This window comes from Pipistrellus hanaki, assembly GCF_964339955.1.
Source record: "Pipistrellus hanaki genome assembly, chromosome: 3".
NCBI classification, from domain to species: Eukaryota; Metazoa; Chordata; class Mammalia; order Chiroptera; family Vespertilionidae; genus Pipistrellus; species Pipistrellus hanaki.
Genome location: NC_140505.1, coordinates 142,179,408 through 142,195,374, shown reverse-complemented (window position 1 = coordinate 142,195,374; position 15,967 = coordinate 142,179,408). Strand labels below are relative to the sequence as shown.

General features: G+C 50.0%; 1 protein-coding gene across 3 annotated transcripts in view; it reads left to right on the top strand.

Moving 5' to 3' along the window:
• The window catches only part of ACVR1B (activin A receptor type 1B), a 34,293-nt gene extending 19,153 nt beyond the window's left edge, over positions 1-15,140 (top strand). The window contains exons 4-10 of one of the 3 annotated variants that reach the window (XR_014794468.1): positions 461-691; positions 3,914-4,081; positions 5,335-5,491; positions 6,303-6,427; positions 9,276-9,406; positions 12,154-12,702; positions 12,741-15,140. Coding sequence is in view for 1 of the 3 variants with exons in the window: in XM_084877459.1 (XP_084733585.1) it covers positions 461-691; positions 3,914-4,081; positions 5,335-5,491; positions 6,303-6,427; positions 9,276-9,406; positions 12,154-12,279 (938 nt within the window). In the remaining 2 variants the exon portion in view is untranslated. Of the gene's footprint in view, positions 1-460; positions 692-3,913; positions 4,082-5,334; positions 5,492-6,302; positions 6,428-9,275; positions 9,407-12,153 lie in introns of all 3 variants that reach the window. The other 2 variants (XR_014794469.1, XM_084877459.1) reach the window with 2 other exon arrangements.
• The last annotated feature ends 827 nt before the right edge of the window (positions 15,141-15,967 follow it).

Sequence of the window (15,967 nt, the reverse complement as noted above, 5' to 3'; positions counted from 1 at the left end):
TTCATGGGCCACGCAGCACTGCCCTCTAGTGGCAAGTGAGCAGAGCAGCCAGAAGGTGCTCCCAGTGCTCAAGGCCTCACTTCCATCTTTTCTGTCCTTTTACATGTTCATCTGCATAAGGTGGATGTGGATGGATTGGCCCACAGCTGGCTGGTTACAGAGCTGACAAATCTGGTCAGATGTTTATATTAAAATCTGTCACCCACGCTCACTGAGAGGATAAATGCTTAGTCAGGAACAGCTGATCCTTTGCATTTCCCTTTCTGTGTTCACTCTCAGGCGCTGCCTGGCTTAGTCTTCTGGTGGGTTGCCTGGACGTGTGCGGGGCAGCCACAGCTCTCCCGGACAGGGCACCGTGTGGCCTGGGGCACGGTGATGAGGACCTCCGGGGGGGCAGTGCGAGCGGGCGTTACAGAGCCCAGCAGGTGACAGTGTGCTTCCTGCCACCCTTTGTCCACAGGGCTACCGCTCTTCGTCCAGCGCACAGTGGCCAGGACCATCGTCCTACAGGAGATCATTGGCAAGGGCCGGTTCGGAGAGGTGTGGCGCGGCCGCTGGAGAGGGGGCGACGTGGCTGTGAAGATCTTCTCTTCTCGTGAAGAACGGTCTTGGTTCCGGGAAGCAGAGATATACCAGACAGTCATGCTGCGTCACGAGAACATCCTCGGATTTATTGCTGCTGACAATAAAGGTAAAGAAGGGGCTGGGTGTGGAGACAGCGTGTCCTAAAGCCAATCATGGCACCACACAGAGGGGTGACTGGCCAGCACGGCTCTGTTTGCCTTCATAGTTACTATCCATAGAGAGAGAATCTAAATCTATACTACTAATAGAGGACTGTGCAAATTGTCCAGGACACCGTCACAGTAACCACCGAACAGCAGGCTGCGTGGGGCGACCAGGTCAGCAGGGGGGACAGCAGAGAGGTGGGCAATTAGGGGCGATCAGGCTGGTAGGCAGAGGTGGTAAGGGTGATCAGGCAGACAGGCAGGTGAATAGTTAGGAGCCAGTGGTCCTGGATTGTGAGAGGGATGTCCGACTGCCGGTTTAGGCCTGATACCCAGGATTGAGCCTAAACCAGCAGTTGGACATCCCCTGCGGGGTCCCAGATTGGAGAAGGTGCAGGCTGGTCTGAGGGGGCCCCCCTGCCCCGTGCACGAATTTTGTGCACCAGGCTTCTAGTAGGGTAATAATTTTCAAACTTTTCTCTACAAAAATCTTACGTAGAAACCCAGGTTACTTAGCAAGAAAATAAGCAGTTATTAACAGGTAAACAGGATAAAGCTCTTGCCCCTCCTGCTCACTTCCCTTCCAAGACACTCTCAAACCTCCCCTCACTCCCCCTAGGGTAGTCCCTGAGGGGCCCTAGGCAGTTTAACTTGAATAAAACTGGAGGGAAGAACTGTGGCCTCAGCTCCTGCCAGGAAGGGATGGCCCCAGAAAAGCACGTCGTCCACGTTCTGTGACACCCCAGCAGCAGGCACAGTTTTGCAGCAAAGCAGTGCCCTGCCTGCCCCCAGAGTGCTACCTCGTGCCTTTCAGACTCAGCCTTGGGCCCACTTATTTCTGAGGCCCTTATTTCCTCCTCCTCCTCGCTCCTGTTTTTGCTTTTGTTTTTGAGTCTCTCTTGGGTGACCAGGCACATTGCCATTTTTGAGGAGCTCATTCCCTACAAAGGGATAGAATAATGGTTTATTATAGGATGTGATCAGGTAACACTGTTGTAGTGAGCACAGTCGGGGTGAGAAGCGGGTCCGGGAGGGCACACCTGAGCTAGGTGGAGGCGAAGGTGCAGGAGCTGGTCAGAAAGCAGGGCCGGTGGAAGGCTCACTCAGACAGGGGAGCAGGGTGAGGTGTGTTTGGGAACCGGCAGGTAACTTGGGATGGCTGTTACAGCAGAAGACGTGGTGAGGTCACGGAGGCCAGATGTGAGGGCCTTTTTGAAAGGAGTGTGTTGTTTTTTTTTATGAGATAGTGGGTGGTAACTGAAATTTCATTCATTGATTCAATAACATCTATTGACAACGATGGGCAGGACCTCTGCCAGCTGCTTGGGTCATCGCACCTAAGAACAAGACCCAGTCCCCACCCTCACAGCCCTGGGAAGAGGGGACGGCAGACACACGGGGAGGTAGTCCGTCCACTTGGAGTCAAGACCGTGAGGCCGTGGGCTCGACCGTCTGGGAATCCCCTGGCCGTTGTGACACAGTTTGTTCCAGGGCACAGCGATTTTTAGGAGTTAGTGTCTACACAGCCTGTGGAAGATGCTAGTATTTATGTTTCCTTCCTCAAACTGCAGCAGGCCGTCATTTCTCACATTGCTGTGGGGGTGGGTAGTGATCCCAGCTAAGAGTCTTGGTTTCATACACAAGGGAAAAAGCGGAAGAGAATTTTTTACTCCTTCTGAATGAAACAACATCGCCTTAGAATAAAATTTAAATCTTACATATATTTTAAAGGATCAGAAGATGTCTTCCCTTTTGACTTATTGGCAGGGTCCTCAAGTCTTGGGGCTGGTTGGCGTGTAAGGGTGTGTTGAGTGGACCCCTGTTCAGAGAAGCTAAAACTAGTGCTGATGGATCTGGCAGCTGTGTGAATCGGGCCTGGCCTGGCTGTCGAAGCCACATTGGACCAGAGGAGAGGAAAATGGGACTCCTCTGACTTGCCTATTTTATTGATTTTTTTTAGAGAGAGGAAGGGAGACGGGTAGAAAGCTAAAGAAACATCGATGATGAGAGAGAAGCATCGACCAACTGCCTCCTGCACACCCCCCACAGGGGATGTGCCCACAACCAATGTACATGCCCTTGCCCAGAATCGATCCTGGGACCCCTCAGTCCGCAGACCCAATGGTCTATTTACTGAGCCAAACGGTTTCAGCCTGACTTGCCTTTTAACACGATATGTAGTACAGCATAGGGTCCTGGAACTAGCACTGGCCTGGAATTTAGAAGATCTCAATCCAATTTTCACTTTTCGACTACAGCATAATCCAATTAGATTGACAGCTTTTGGTTTTACTTTTTCTCCCCCTCCTCTCCCCTGCACATCCCCACCCCCACAATGTGTAAGAAAGAGTGTGTGCTCTGCACCTTCCATTGCCCTTCTGAGGGCGAGATGACCTCTGGAGTACTTGGACCTCTGTGCTCATCATGCCCTGAAAAGCTGTTTGGCCTGAGATACAATAATGCACAAAGGAGCCCTTTCCTACTCAGAGCTCATAACCTGGAAAGAGCAATGGATTTAGGGGAAGAAATGCTACAAATGAGACAGGTGCTGGGGCTGGGCTCAGGGTCTTGGAGACTGGGGTGGGGGAAGGTAGAGGAGGTTATGGGGGAGGGGAGGTAACTGGTGATTTAAGGAGACTTGAGCGCACGATACAATATTCCGGGTGATGTGTTACAGAATTGCACACTGGAACCTATATAATTTTATTAACACATGTTACCACAATAAGTTCCGTTTCTGAAAAAGGGTCTTGCCGCGGAGAGGACCTGCGAAGCCGTCCTCTGGGCGGTGGTGGACCAGCCGGTCGTGGTTGCTAACACAGATGAGCGGTCTCCTCAGGGTCAAAGCAGTGTTACTCTCTCTGAGCACACGCTTCCTCTTCTGGAGGCCTCTCGCTTCAAATTTGGGGTTACAGTGGGATGCTTTCCAGAACCCGACAGCCTCCTATGAGAAATAGGGGAGCAGGTCTGAGAAAGAAATGCTGTTCTCCCGGCCTCCCTGGAGCCCGAAACTGGTAGACAGCGCAGATGAAGGGTGCAGAGAGGGCCTCGGAGGTGTGGAAGCGAGAGGTGGGAGTTGGGAGCAATGGAGTCCCTGTCCCACACATCTTCCGTTCCTGCTGTAACCTCTGTGGCTGTGCTTCTTACCTTGCCTGGTTGTGGAACTCTTCTGTGGTTCTCTGCAGATAATGGCACCTGGACACAGCTCTGGCTCGTCTCGGACTACCATGAGCACGGCTCCCTGTTCGATTATCTTAACCGGTACACGGTGACGATCGAGGGGATGATCAAGCTGGCCTTGTCTGCTGCCAGTGGGCTGGCGCACCTGCACATGGAGATCGTGGGCACCCAAGGTGAGTGGACCCGCCAGGGGCAGCGATGCTGAGTTCACTTTAAAAGCTTGTACCGGCCGGAACTGGTTTGGCTCAGTGGATAGAGCGTCGGCCTGCGGACTGAAGGGTCCCTGGTTCGATTCCGGTCAAGGGCATGTGCCTTGGTTGTGGGCACTTCCCCGGTGGGGGCTGTGCAGGAGGCAGCTGATGGATGATTCTCTCTCATCAATGTTTCTAACTCTCTGTCCCTCTCTCTTCCTCTCTGTGAAAAATCAATAAAATATATTTAAAAAAAAAAAAAAGCTTGTACCATCCTGATCTGGTCCCCGGACACCTTTTTACTGAGAAAGCTGGGGCTGGACCCCAGGTACTGTCGTCTAATCTGAAGGAGAGGGCTTTGGGCTTGGCTTGAGTGCGCACAAGAGGATCTCCAGGCTTCTGCCCGCCTGCCTCCAGCACTCCCCTGGAGGCTCTCGTGGGAAAGTGCAGGAACTGGCCATTTCTTGGCCTGGCATAGTGTTGGTGGGTGAGCTAGTGTTCGCTGAGGAATCACCTCAGAAGTCCACAGTGCACAGGAACTCAGGATTCAACAGACTCTGTGACGGGAGCATCAGTTTAGTAATTTCACACATTCATTGTTGGGGCTGAAAGACTGCCTGGTGGATTAGACCCTGGGCTTCCCTAGACTAGGAAGCTTTTTCTGGAGGCATCCCTGTTGTTGGCTGTAATGTCAGCGCTTTAGGAAATCCTGAATCTTGTCACGGTGGCAGGGTGTGTTCCCTGATGCCTCGCTGACCAGGGCAACAGCACTTGCTGGCCACAACAGAAAGCCAGCCGTTAAAGTTTGGTCCAGTTCTTAGCCGCTGCCAGGTATCAGCAGTCCTTACTAATGGGTGGGTGATTTTGTCTGATCTGAGACCTAGCCAACACAGCCGCTTTTCTTCGAGTTCTCTGCACTTCGCGCGCCGGAGCATGTTGGCTCAGGGAAGGTGAGCAGTAGCAGTAGTCATAGTAATAGCATCTGTCACGCATGCCCTTCTGAGCTCATCACTCACCTACGTTAATGCATTTCTCCTCGAAACGTTTCCATGAAGTCAGTCCTGGGGTTAGTCCTTACGGTTGGTTAAGTCACTTTCCCAGGGTTACTGGGTTCGTGGGAGGCAAAGCCAGGACTCAAACTCAGGCGACCTTCCTATCATTCAGTCTGGCTGTAGACTCTTGCTTGTGACATTTTTGCTGCCCTTCTGTAAAGGTCCCTGTTTCTCCTCTGCCAGGGAAGCCTGGGATTGCTCATCGAGACTTGAAGTCGAAGAACATCCTCGTGAAGAAGAACGGCATGTGCGCCATCGCAGACCTGGGGCTGGCCGTGCGCCACGACGCCGTCACTGACACCATCGACATCGCCCCGAACCAGAGGGTGGGCACCAAACGGTAGGAAGGCCCTGGGCCTCTGCCTTTGCCCTCTGCCCGCCCTGAGTGGTCCATGTGTGCCCTCCCTCGTTGTGCAGGAGAAAGCCAGAGAGGGTCTGCTGACCGGTTGAGTCTCAGGGAACTTGACTAAGTTGTTTTGTTGCTTTTCCCTCCCCTTTGACCTGAATGAATGAATGACCCAGGATCCAAATGTGAGGCCTGAGGTGACCCCTCATTTATGCGTGCACGCACGTGTGTGTGTGTGTGTGTGTGTGTGTGTGTGTGTGTGAGAGAGAGAGAGAGAGAGAGAGAGAGAGAGAAGTAGTATTAATTAGCTGAGAGGGACTTTGATGACTATCTAGAATAATTTTCACATTATCTAAAACCAGGTAAGATAAGATAAAGAAGTAAAGAATGAAATTTAAGCGCAATCCATCACTGTGGCTACATTTAATTAAGTCCAAGACCCCAGTAGCAACTATAATATATATATATATATATATATATATATATATATATATATATATATATATCTCCCTGTGACCCACAGTAAATACCTCTGCCAAGAAATCGAAACATGCTAAAAATAAATCTTGATGTTAAAAAGCAGAGGTACAAGTAAGAGTAGCCTATACTGTTTCCCATAGCTATGCTGAAGAATTTATATTTGAATCCAAAACATGGGGGTTTCCAATAAAAACATTGATCAGTTCCTCATCCCCAAGGGGCTTTTTTGGGTGATGCCCACACTCTGAGGCCTGAGTCAGGGCTTCGATGGAAGGAGAGAAGTCATCTCTTCCTGTGTGTGATCCTGTTTCCTTTGCTGTTGCAGATACATGGCCCCCGAAGTGCTTGATGAAACCATTAACATGAAGCACTTTGACTCCTTTAAATGTGCTGACATCTATGCCCTCGGGCTTGTGTATTGGGAGATTGCTCGAAGATGCAATTCTGGAGGTACTTTTCTCTTCTGCCTTTTCTTGCTCCTGCCTCCCAGTCTAGGATGCTGACCACCGGAGGATGTTGGTGTTCTACTGCCTCCTTTCTTTCTACAACCTGTCAGATGCCTAGTGACAGACGCCATCAATCACAGCGTTCTCATCAGATATGAGGGAACCTTGGAGGTAGCTGTGCCGAGGGTGTGTTTACTCTTTGGAACAGCTTCCAAAATAGTGCTTTACATTGTGGTAAACATTCTGGAGGCCTATTTGGCTTTTTAAAAATTTTAAACATTGTTCTTACTGGTCCTGGAGCTTGCGGAAGTCCCGGGCAGGAATAGCATGAGACTACTGCAGGGGTCTCCTTTGTACAGGAGGCGTTGGATGCCAACACACCGGCTCTCAAGCTGCGCTCCTGGGGAACATGGGTTTCATTGACAGATTAATAGTGGTAATTTCTCAATTTGTAGGACAAAGCTTACCAGTGTGTAGAGTTTTCTCAAAATGAGTTTTTCTCTTGTACTTTTTCTTAAATCTTTGGAATTTGCTACTGCTCACTCATGTCAGAATCGTGTAAAGGGTAGTGTCAGGTTTAGCTGAGAACATTTTTGTCATCAGCTTAGTACGTCAGTATTTTACAATGACTTTTAAATATGCTGCCCTCAGCCACCTATCTCTAAGAAATTCCAGTCGGGAATGAAATGAAATGAATTAAAAAGAACTGGTGAGTCTTCCAGCTAGACCCCTTTCTGTCTTAGTTTTTTTTCTGTCTATAATATTTTTGGTAAGATCCAAATTATGGAGAAGGCACCCAGATATTCATAGAATTGTACTTCTAAAATTTTGATCCTTATATACAGAAAACAGATTAAGAAAATCTGGTCACACAGATCTTAAACTGAGTAACTGAACTTGTTCTTTCTCATATCATCCAGAAATTGGAGCTAAGTGTATAATAAAAATAATGCTAATATTTACCCCTTTTATGTATAAATTAGTTTAATCTTTATTATAAACCTGTAAAGTGGGTACTAATATTGTCACCATTTTGCAGATGAAGAAAATGAGTCCTAGATTAGCTAATTTGTCTAAGATCATGTGGCTGATAAACTAGGATTCACCCTGTGGTAAGTTGAGGTCAGAGCTCAAGCTCTTAACTACCCCTGAAATAGCTACCAAGTCAACTCTATTGTTTTTTGTTTGTTTGTTTTTTATTTCATAGAGGAAGGGAAAAGGAGAGAGAGAGAACCATCAGTGATGAGAATCATTGATCAGCTGCCTCCACACTCCACACTGGGGACTGAGCTCCCTGCTGGAGCATGTGCCCTTACTGGGAATCAAACTTGATCTCCTGATTCTTAGGTTGATGCTCAACCACTGAGCAACACTGGCCGGGCTGGACTCTATTTAAAAGTCTCCTGTTAGCTCCGGATAGCAGAATTTTTTCTGGAAAAAGGCATGAGAAAGTTACATGGTATTTTTAAAAATATATTTTTATTGATTTCAGAGAGGAAGGGAAGGGGAGAGAGAAATAGAAATCAATAATGAGAGAGAATCATTGATCGGCTGCCTCCAGCATGCCCCCCACTGGGGATTGAGCCGGGGATCCTTCAGTTCACAGGCTGACATTCTATCCACTGAGCCAAACTGGTTAGGGCACATTGGATTTTTTAAATTAAATTTTTATTATGGAAAATATTTCAGTATGTAGCTCTGATTTCCAAAAATAATACTCATAACACTTTTTTAAATGAACATTAATTCTTAATATCATTTACATCAGTTAGTGTTGCTATTTCCCCAATTTTCTCCTGAACAGTTTGTTCAAAATTAGGGTTAATGTTTATTTGTTGCAGTTGAATGATGCATTGCTTAAATCTCTTATAATCTACTAGAGGCCCAGTGCACTAATTCGTGCACAGGTGGGAACTGGCCAACCTGCCCAATGCGGGGGCAATTGGGGGCCAGGCTGGCCAGGGGGAAGGGCCACAGGAGGTTGGCTGGCCAGTCCCGCCCCCTATCGGGGTTGGGGTGCTGATCGGGGCCCTGATCAGGTCAATTGGCTGTCACAGTGCATGTCATAGTGAGTGGTCCTTCTGGTTGTTCAGTCGTTCTGTTGTTCCGGTCACTTGGCTTTTATATATTTAGATAGGTTTCACCTCCATTTATTCCCCCATGGTTTTTTTAATTGGAGAATCCAGTCATTTGTCCTATAAATTTTCCTGTTTGTCTCTTCATGGAGTTCATGTGACTTTTCTGTGATAGTTACATTTAATGACTACAATCAGATTTTTCCCAAAAAAAAGTTCTTTAGTTACAGGGCATATAGTGCTGGTAACTCTGTTTCTGTGATGTAAACAGCCATCGATGATAATAACAAGGTGTCTAGTTTGAACAGGAAAGCCAGGAAAAATACTTGATTTCCATTTATCAAAATAACAAGTTTGTTACCTATCATCTTACAAAGGTGACCATGATTTTGAGGGGTTTGTTGTTTCATTTAAGTATGAACTGGAAGTATTTTTTTTTAATTGGTGGATTTTAAATATTTGTCTCCATTAAAGTTATTATTCATACTGTTGCACAAATGTTCTCATCTTTGACTAGTTGGGAGCTTTTCAAGTTGGTGCCTGTCAGCTTGACCTCAGTAGTCTTTGATAGTGTTCTTGCTTTTTGGGATGAAAGAGATGTTTCTGGCTAATCGTCTGTACCTCCTGTCCCATCCCTAGATCCAGCGAGCTCTCCACGGAGCCCATTCCCGCCCGTGGGACGTGGTGTGTGCAGGCCACAGTGTGCTTGTTCTCATTGGAGTCTGAGTCATCTCCTCCTCCTGCCGGTAACTCAGTGGACATTTCCTTTTCTTCCAGGAGTCCATGAAGAATATCAGCTGCCATATTATGACTTAGTGCCCTCTGACCCTTCCATTGAGGAAATGCGCAAGGTCGTATGCGACCAGAAGCTGCGGCCCAACATCCCCAACTGGTGGCAGAGTTATGAGGTAGGAAGCCCCCCTGCCTCCTGCTGCTTTTCCGTCTTGTGGTTTTTCTGCCTTACCTGACAGTGGGTCCAGCCCCTGAGTGTGTCTGTTACAATACACCACTGTGCTATAAGATACTAAGCCCTGAGAGGCCACCGTCCCTTGCCCTGGGCACTGTAGGATCCCCTTTGGAATCCACAGCCTAGTACAGTGGTCGGCAAACTCATTAGTCAACAGAGCCAAGTATCAATAGTACAACGATTGAAACTTCTTTTGAGAGCCGAAAACCGACTTCTGCGCACGGGCCACGAAGTTTCAATCACATTGTACGTGGTTGCCTGTACATGTTATTTTGTGGAAGGAGCCACACTCAAGGGGCCAAAGAGCCGCGTGTGGCTCGTGAGCCGCAATTTGCCGACCACTGGCCTAGTAGAAGAAATTGGCCCTGGGGACACAGATGAGATAGGTGGTCAAGAGGAGACAGAAGCAAAAGCCTCGTGGGCGCTGTTAGACCTGTCTAACTGGAAAGTGACATAGTGAGTACACGTCTGGGCAGGAGGTGGCCTTTCGAACAATCCAGAGGAAGGGAGGAGGATGTGGAGAATTTGAATTTGGGGGAAATGGCAGCTGAAGTGAAGAGGGAACAACGTGCCTGACTGGCGTAGCTCAACAGTTGAACATCAGCCTGTGAACCAGGAGGTCACGGTTTGATTCCGGGTCAAGGCACCTGCCCGGGTTACAGGCTGGATCTCCAGTATGGGGCGTGCAGGAGGCAGCTGATGAATGATTCTCTCTCATCATTGATGTTCTCTCTCTCTTCTTCTCCCTTCCTCTCTGAAATCAATAAAAAAATATATATATTTTTTTTTAAAAAAAAGAGGAAGCATTTTATGGAAAGAATTGAAATGACAAATTTATTATACAGATTCCTAATAAACACGGCGTTCTGGGTCGTAGAGTCTTCAGGGGGAGAGGGTTTGCCTAGCTAAGTGCACTTGGGCCTCTTTTTTCTTCATAGCTCTGCTTTTTATTTTATTTTTATTTCAGAGAGGAAGGGAGAGGGAGAGAGAGAGAAACATCAATGATGAGAGAGAATCATAGATTGGCTACCTTCTGCACAACCTCACTGGGAATCTAGCCTGTAACCTAGGCATGGGCCCTGACCCAGAATGGAGCCCTGACCTCCTCGTTCATAGGTGGCTGGCTGCTCAACTACTGGCAGGCAGCTCTGCTTTTTAGGAATATACCCACTAGAGGGCGCTTCTGCATTGACAAAAAAATTACCAGTAGTTCACATTTTAGGTGGTGTCCTCTCATTGCATAATACAGCAACATTTTCCAAATGTTCCTTGGAACCCCTGGTTGGGTTTACTTCAGAGGATGAGTGTGAGGTTGGAAGAGTTGCTTTTACTGCCCTGCTCCACCCTCCGTTCAGTCACCACTGTTTGTAATGTTGGAACTCTACTCAGGAAAGGTGGGGGGGAATTTTTCTTCCTGTCTGAAAATTCCACTGCTAACAGGAATTTTGAAAAACAGTGGCCTAGAGCAGCAATCGAGGAACTTCGTAGCCCTCAGTCACCGGTAGTGGTCCTCAGGTGACCTCCCATGTCCCTCCTGGCTGGACGTTAAGTGGTCACTTGGGCCATCCTGGCGACGGCAGAGGAGCTCTTTCTGCCTCTGACAGGATTGCTTTCAGGGGTAGTTTCCATTGGGGCCTTACTAACTGTTCTTTTAGAAAGTAGCAAGTGGCCCTGACCGGTTTGGTTCAGTGGACAGAGCATCAGCCTGTGGACTGAAGGGTCCGGGATTCGATTTTGGTCAAGGGCGTGTACCTTGGTTGCAAACTCGATCCCTGGTCCTTGGCCCTGGTCAGAGCATGTAGAGGAGGCAACCAGTTGATGTGTCCTTCGCACATTGATGCTTTCTCTGTCTCTGTCTCTCCCCCTCCCTTCCACTGTTTCTAAAAAAAACAACCAATGGAGAAAATATCACTGGGGTGAAGATTAACAAATAAACAAACAAACAAAAGTGGCAGATGAGCCCTGGCCAGATAGAGCATTGTCCTGATATGCCAAAATTGTAGGTTTGATTTCTGGTCAAAACACATACAAAAAAGCAACCAGCCTGACCGGGTTGCTCAGTGGGTGAGCATCAACCTATTAACCAGGAGTTCAATTCCTGGTCAGGGTATATGCCTGAGTTTCGGGCTCAATCCCCCGGGTGGGGCAGCCAATCTGATTCTCTCTCATCATTTGGATGTTTCTATCTTTCTCTCCCCCTCTCCGTTCATCTCTGAAATCAATAAAAATTATTCAAAGAAAAATTAAAAATGCAACCAGTGAACGCATAAATAAGTGGAACAACAAACCAATTTCCCTCTCGCCCTCCCTTCTTTCCTCTCTCTAAAGCCAATAAAAAAATTTTAAAGTAAAAATAGAACAATAATCATGAAAATGGATTCTCAAACCTGAGAGAAATGATTGTCAGACCACAGGTGGTTGTGGTGTTTCTCTCCAGACTGCGCAGGTGATGGGGAGCGGCTCGCTGTGCTGCAGGGAGCTCCTTCTCTGCTGCCGCTTTCTCCTTGTGCCTGCACAGCTGTCCCCTGAGGAAGGGCAAGCCGTGGGGACAGGGAAGCTTGCAAAGTGTTTCCCTGAGTTCAGAGGGGAGAGGAGGTCCTGGCAGACTTTCCCTGAGAAGTGAGGGGCCTGGGAACCAGAAAAACTCCCGCCGGGCAGGGTCACATTGATGCCTCTGGGTCTCTGCAGGCGCTACGAGTGATGGGGAAGATGATGCGAGAGTGCTGGTACGCCAACGGCGCGGCCCGCCTGACCGCTCTGCGCATTAAGAAGACCCTCTCCCAGCTCAGCGTGCAGGAAGACGTGAAGATCTAACCTGCTTCCCGCCCCTGCCTGCAGCCTGGGCAGCGAGGACTGCACGGAGCTGCCATGTCGAGCGTACGACGGAGGCCTACCTCTCGTTTCTGCCCAGCCCTCTGGCCAGAAGCCTGGCCCGAAAGAGGGACCGAGCCCGGGAGACCCGCTCACTCCCACGTTGGGTTTGAGACACAGATTCCTTTTATACTTACCTCCTCGTGGCATGGAGACTCTGAGCGAATTGTGTGAGAACTCAGTGCCACAACTCAGACTGGTTGTAGTGGGAAGCCCCGCCCAACCCGGTGCTCCTGGGTGTGTCCAGGAGGGGCGCGGCGCCTGGAGGGCCAGGTGAAGCTGAGTGCCGAGCTGCACTGAGATTTTCCTCCAGGCACAGCCCAGCGCCGAGGCGGCCGGAGCCGCAGCGCAGCCCGCTGGCAGGCAGTGCTGGCCCCGTGCTCACCTCGCACGGACATCGGCAGGGCTGCCCGCGGGGACAGAACCCGCTCCTGTCTGTCCAGCTAGGTGTGCATGTGCTGAGGTGTGTCTTCTGTGATGCCTGGTCCGTGCCACCGTGTGTGTGTGTGTGTGTGTGTGTGTGTACACGTACATACATGTGTGTCTAGGTGTGTACTTCCCTGCTTGAGCTTTCTGTGCATGTGCAGGTCAGGGGTGTGTTCGTCATACCGTCTTCGTGCTGGTGCCTCTGTTGAGTAGTGAGCAGCGTCTCGTTTCCTGGTGCCCTGCCCAGAGGTCTCCTCCCGGCCCCGGCCCCGGCCCCAGAGCTCTGAGCCGCGGTACCTCCTTTCCCACAGCCCTCTGCCCGCCCGGGTGAGCACTGCTCTCCGTTTCAGGCCGGAACCAAAGCTGGCCCAGTTGTCCGGGGCAGGCGAGGCTTGTGGGTCCTAGTGTGCGGGAGGGGTGAGTGGACGGGGAAAGCATCTTGGTGTGAGTCTGGGCGTGTGGGCAGCGGCCACCGTGGGAAATGAGCCAGCCCCGGGCACGGTCCTCGGCAATCGAGGAAGGCTCGAGGCGTTGGGAGCCCAGACCTTGGGCTCGGATTAGAATGTCACATCTCTTTCCCGTCCCGGAGTCTGGAGACAGCCGTGTATATTATTGGTGGTGGGTTTGGGGGGAGGGGGAGGGGACAGGGAGTGGGGAGGGCGTGGGGGAGGCATCTGCATGGGTCTTTACTGGATTCTCTGATGACGGTGGAGGGAAGGTAGGAGGTTGTACCCACGTCAGGGGCCCTGCTAAAGGGAACAGCCTGAGCCGAATCATATTTAACCTGAATGTAGTATTTAACGACGTCTAGAAGCACGGTTGTGGGTGGTGGTTTGGTCACCATATCTTAGGTATATAATAACTTTGAAGCCATAACTTTTAACTGGAGTGGGTTTTTTGTTTGTTTTTTTGTTTTTTAATTATTTTATTGGGAGGGTCTAGATTTTAACTTTTTTTAATATTATTAAGTTTTTATAAAAGAAAAACCATCTCTATGTGATGATTACCTCTCAATTTATTTGTTTTTAAAGAAATCCCTACAAAATCAACCACAAAAAAAAAAAAAGAAAGAAAGAAAAAGCTCCAATCAAGTGCACATAGCTCAATCACACTGGAATGTCTGTCCTTGTCCTGAGCCTGTCCCGCTCCCCAGGAGAGACCCGTCCTGCCCTGGGGGCTCGTCTCTCTGCTTCCGCCCACCCCACCCCAGTCCCACGAGTGGTTTGGGGCCAGGGCCCTGCCTTTTGTGCATTGTCCAGCCGGCTGCACCTCCTCCAGGCATTTGCTCTGCTCATGTCGGTGCCTGTTGGGTGCCAGGCACTGCGCTCGGTGCTGGGAACATGGCTGTGAGCGCTGAGGAAGGACCTGCCTGTTCTGAGGCCAGAAGTTTGGTGCAGTAGTTGGTTCTGGAACGCTTGCTCTCCCAGAAGAAGACCGCTGAGGAGCCAGGACTCCTCCCACGCCAGAGAGACGGGTGGTGGGCACCGGAGCCCGGTCATGGCGTTCCTCCTGATCCTGCCCCGGGAGGCGTGTGGATCCAGCGTCACGGCCGCCCTGCCTCCGGCCCAGCGATTCTCTGCCAAAGCTTGTGGAGGAGGGGGCGCCCTCTCCCTGCCTCGTCTCCCGACGCCCCTGGCCCTTCTATTTATTTTCCTGACGTGTTGCCTCTTTCCTTGTGTTAAAGGAGATTTCCCCTAACTGTTTGGGCCAATTTACTGGCTATTGACTAATTTCCCTTGAATACCAATTGTGTCATCAGAGGACTTTCTTTCCTCACCTCTGCTGGCCCCTCGCCCCTCTGCCCTGCAGAACCTGGCGGGCTCTGAGTGATAACGGGAATAGACTCCTGTGCCCGTCACAACCAGCCTCTGGGATCTGCCAACACTCCTCAGCCCAGGGACTCCCACGCCACTCGCCTGCTCCCTCGGTGGCCCTTCGTCCTCCCCGCACGGCCGTCCAGCTCCTCCCCCCGGGGAAGGCTGGGCAGTTTTGGGGGGAAGCTCCCGTCCTCACCCTTGCCACTCTTAGCCGTAAGCGTTAGGAGTCTAGAGAGTTGGGGAGAAACTACAGCCTGAAGCCGTGGTGTTTGGCCCCCTGGGCTCACCCTGACCCTCAGGGCCACCTGCACCTCTGGATTCTGGACGCAGACCAAGACCAAGCCCGTTCTTCTGCTGCCATCAAGGCCCCCGAACGGCATTCTCGGTACTTCTGTTTGTTTTTGTACATTTTATTAGAAAGGACTGTAAAATAGCCACTTAGACACTTTACCTCTTCAGTATGCAAATGTAAATACGTTGTAATATAAAAAATCTTTTGTTTTAATATAAGAATGAGCCTGTCCGATTTCTGCTGTACATTATTAAAGTTTTATTCGCAGAGCTGTTCTGGTGCCATCTGTATTTTTTTAAAGTAAGTCCTTACTGATTTCAGAGAGGAAGAGAGAAACATGATGAGAGAACCATTAACCGGCTGCCTCCCACACGCCCCCACTGGTGATCGAGCCTGCAGGCTAAAGCTTCTGTCTGAAGGCTAAAGCTCCATCCACTGAGCCAAACGGGCTAGGGCCTGGTGCCATCTGTTTTTCCATCTGAGTTGCTCCCACTGGGCCAGGTAGCAGGTCAGAGGAGCTGGCCCAGCCCTGTCGGGGCTCCTGAGACTCCTCTGTTCCTTGGAGGGAGAAGGCCTGGCACGTGAGGGAGTGGGACACTGAACACCTTCTCCTGGGCTTTGTCTATAGTTTAGTCTTACATCATTTTCCTTTTTAGACAAAAGAGGGTCTTGATCCAGCTTAGTTGCAAACCACGTCATCGTGAAGACAGCCTACAAGCTCTCCTTGTTTGCTTCTCCTCGGGTGGAGTGTGAATGTGCATTTGGGGCTTTGGACGTGAGTCTCCAGTGGTTCCTCTGGCATTCTCAGGGTGTGGGTGGCTGTGGATGTCTCCAGGCTGGGGGAACCTGGGATAAAAGTCCTAGAATCAGAATTCCACGTTTAGGTGGGACCTTAGAGGTACCCGCGCCTACCACCCATTGGGCACAGCTCCCCACCACGTGGTTGTGGGCCACGTGATTTCGAACCTCCCGCTGTGACGCTCGGGATCACACCTTGCACGTCTGCTGTGGAAGGCGTCCTTCCTCACGCAGAACCGGGCAACCTCCGTGTGACTTCCATCCACAGGCGCTTCAGAGCGCTTTCTCTCTTCCTTAT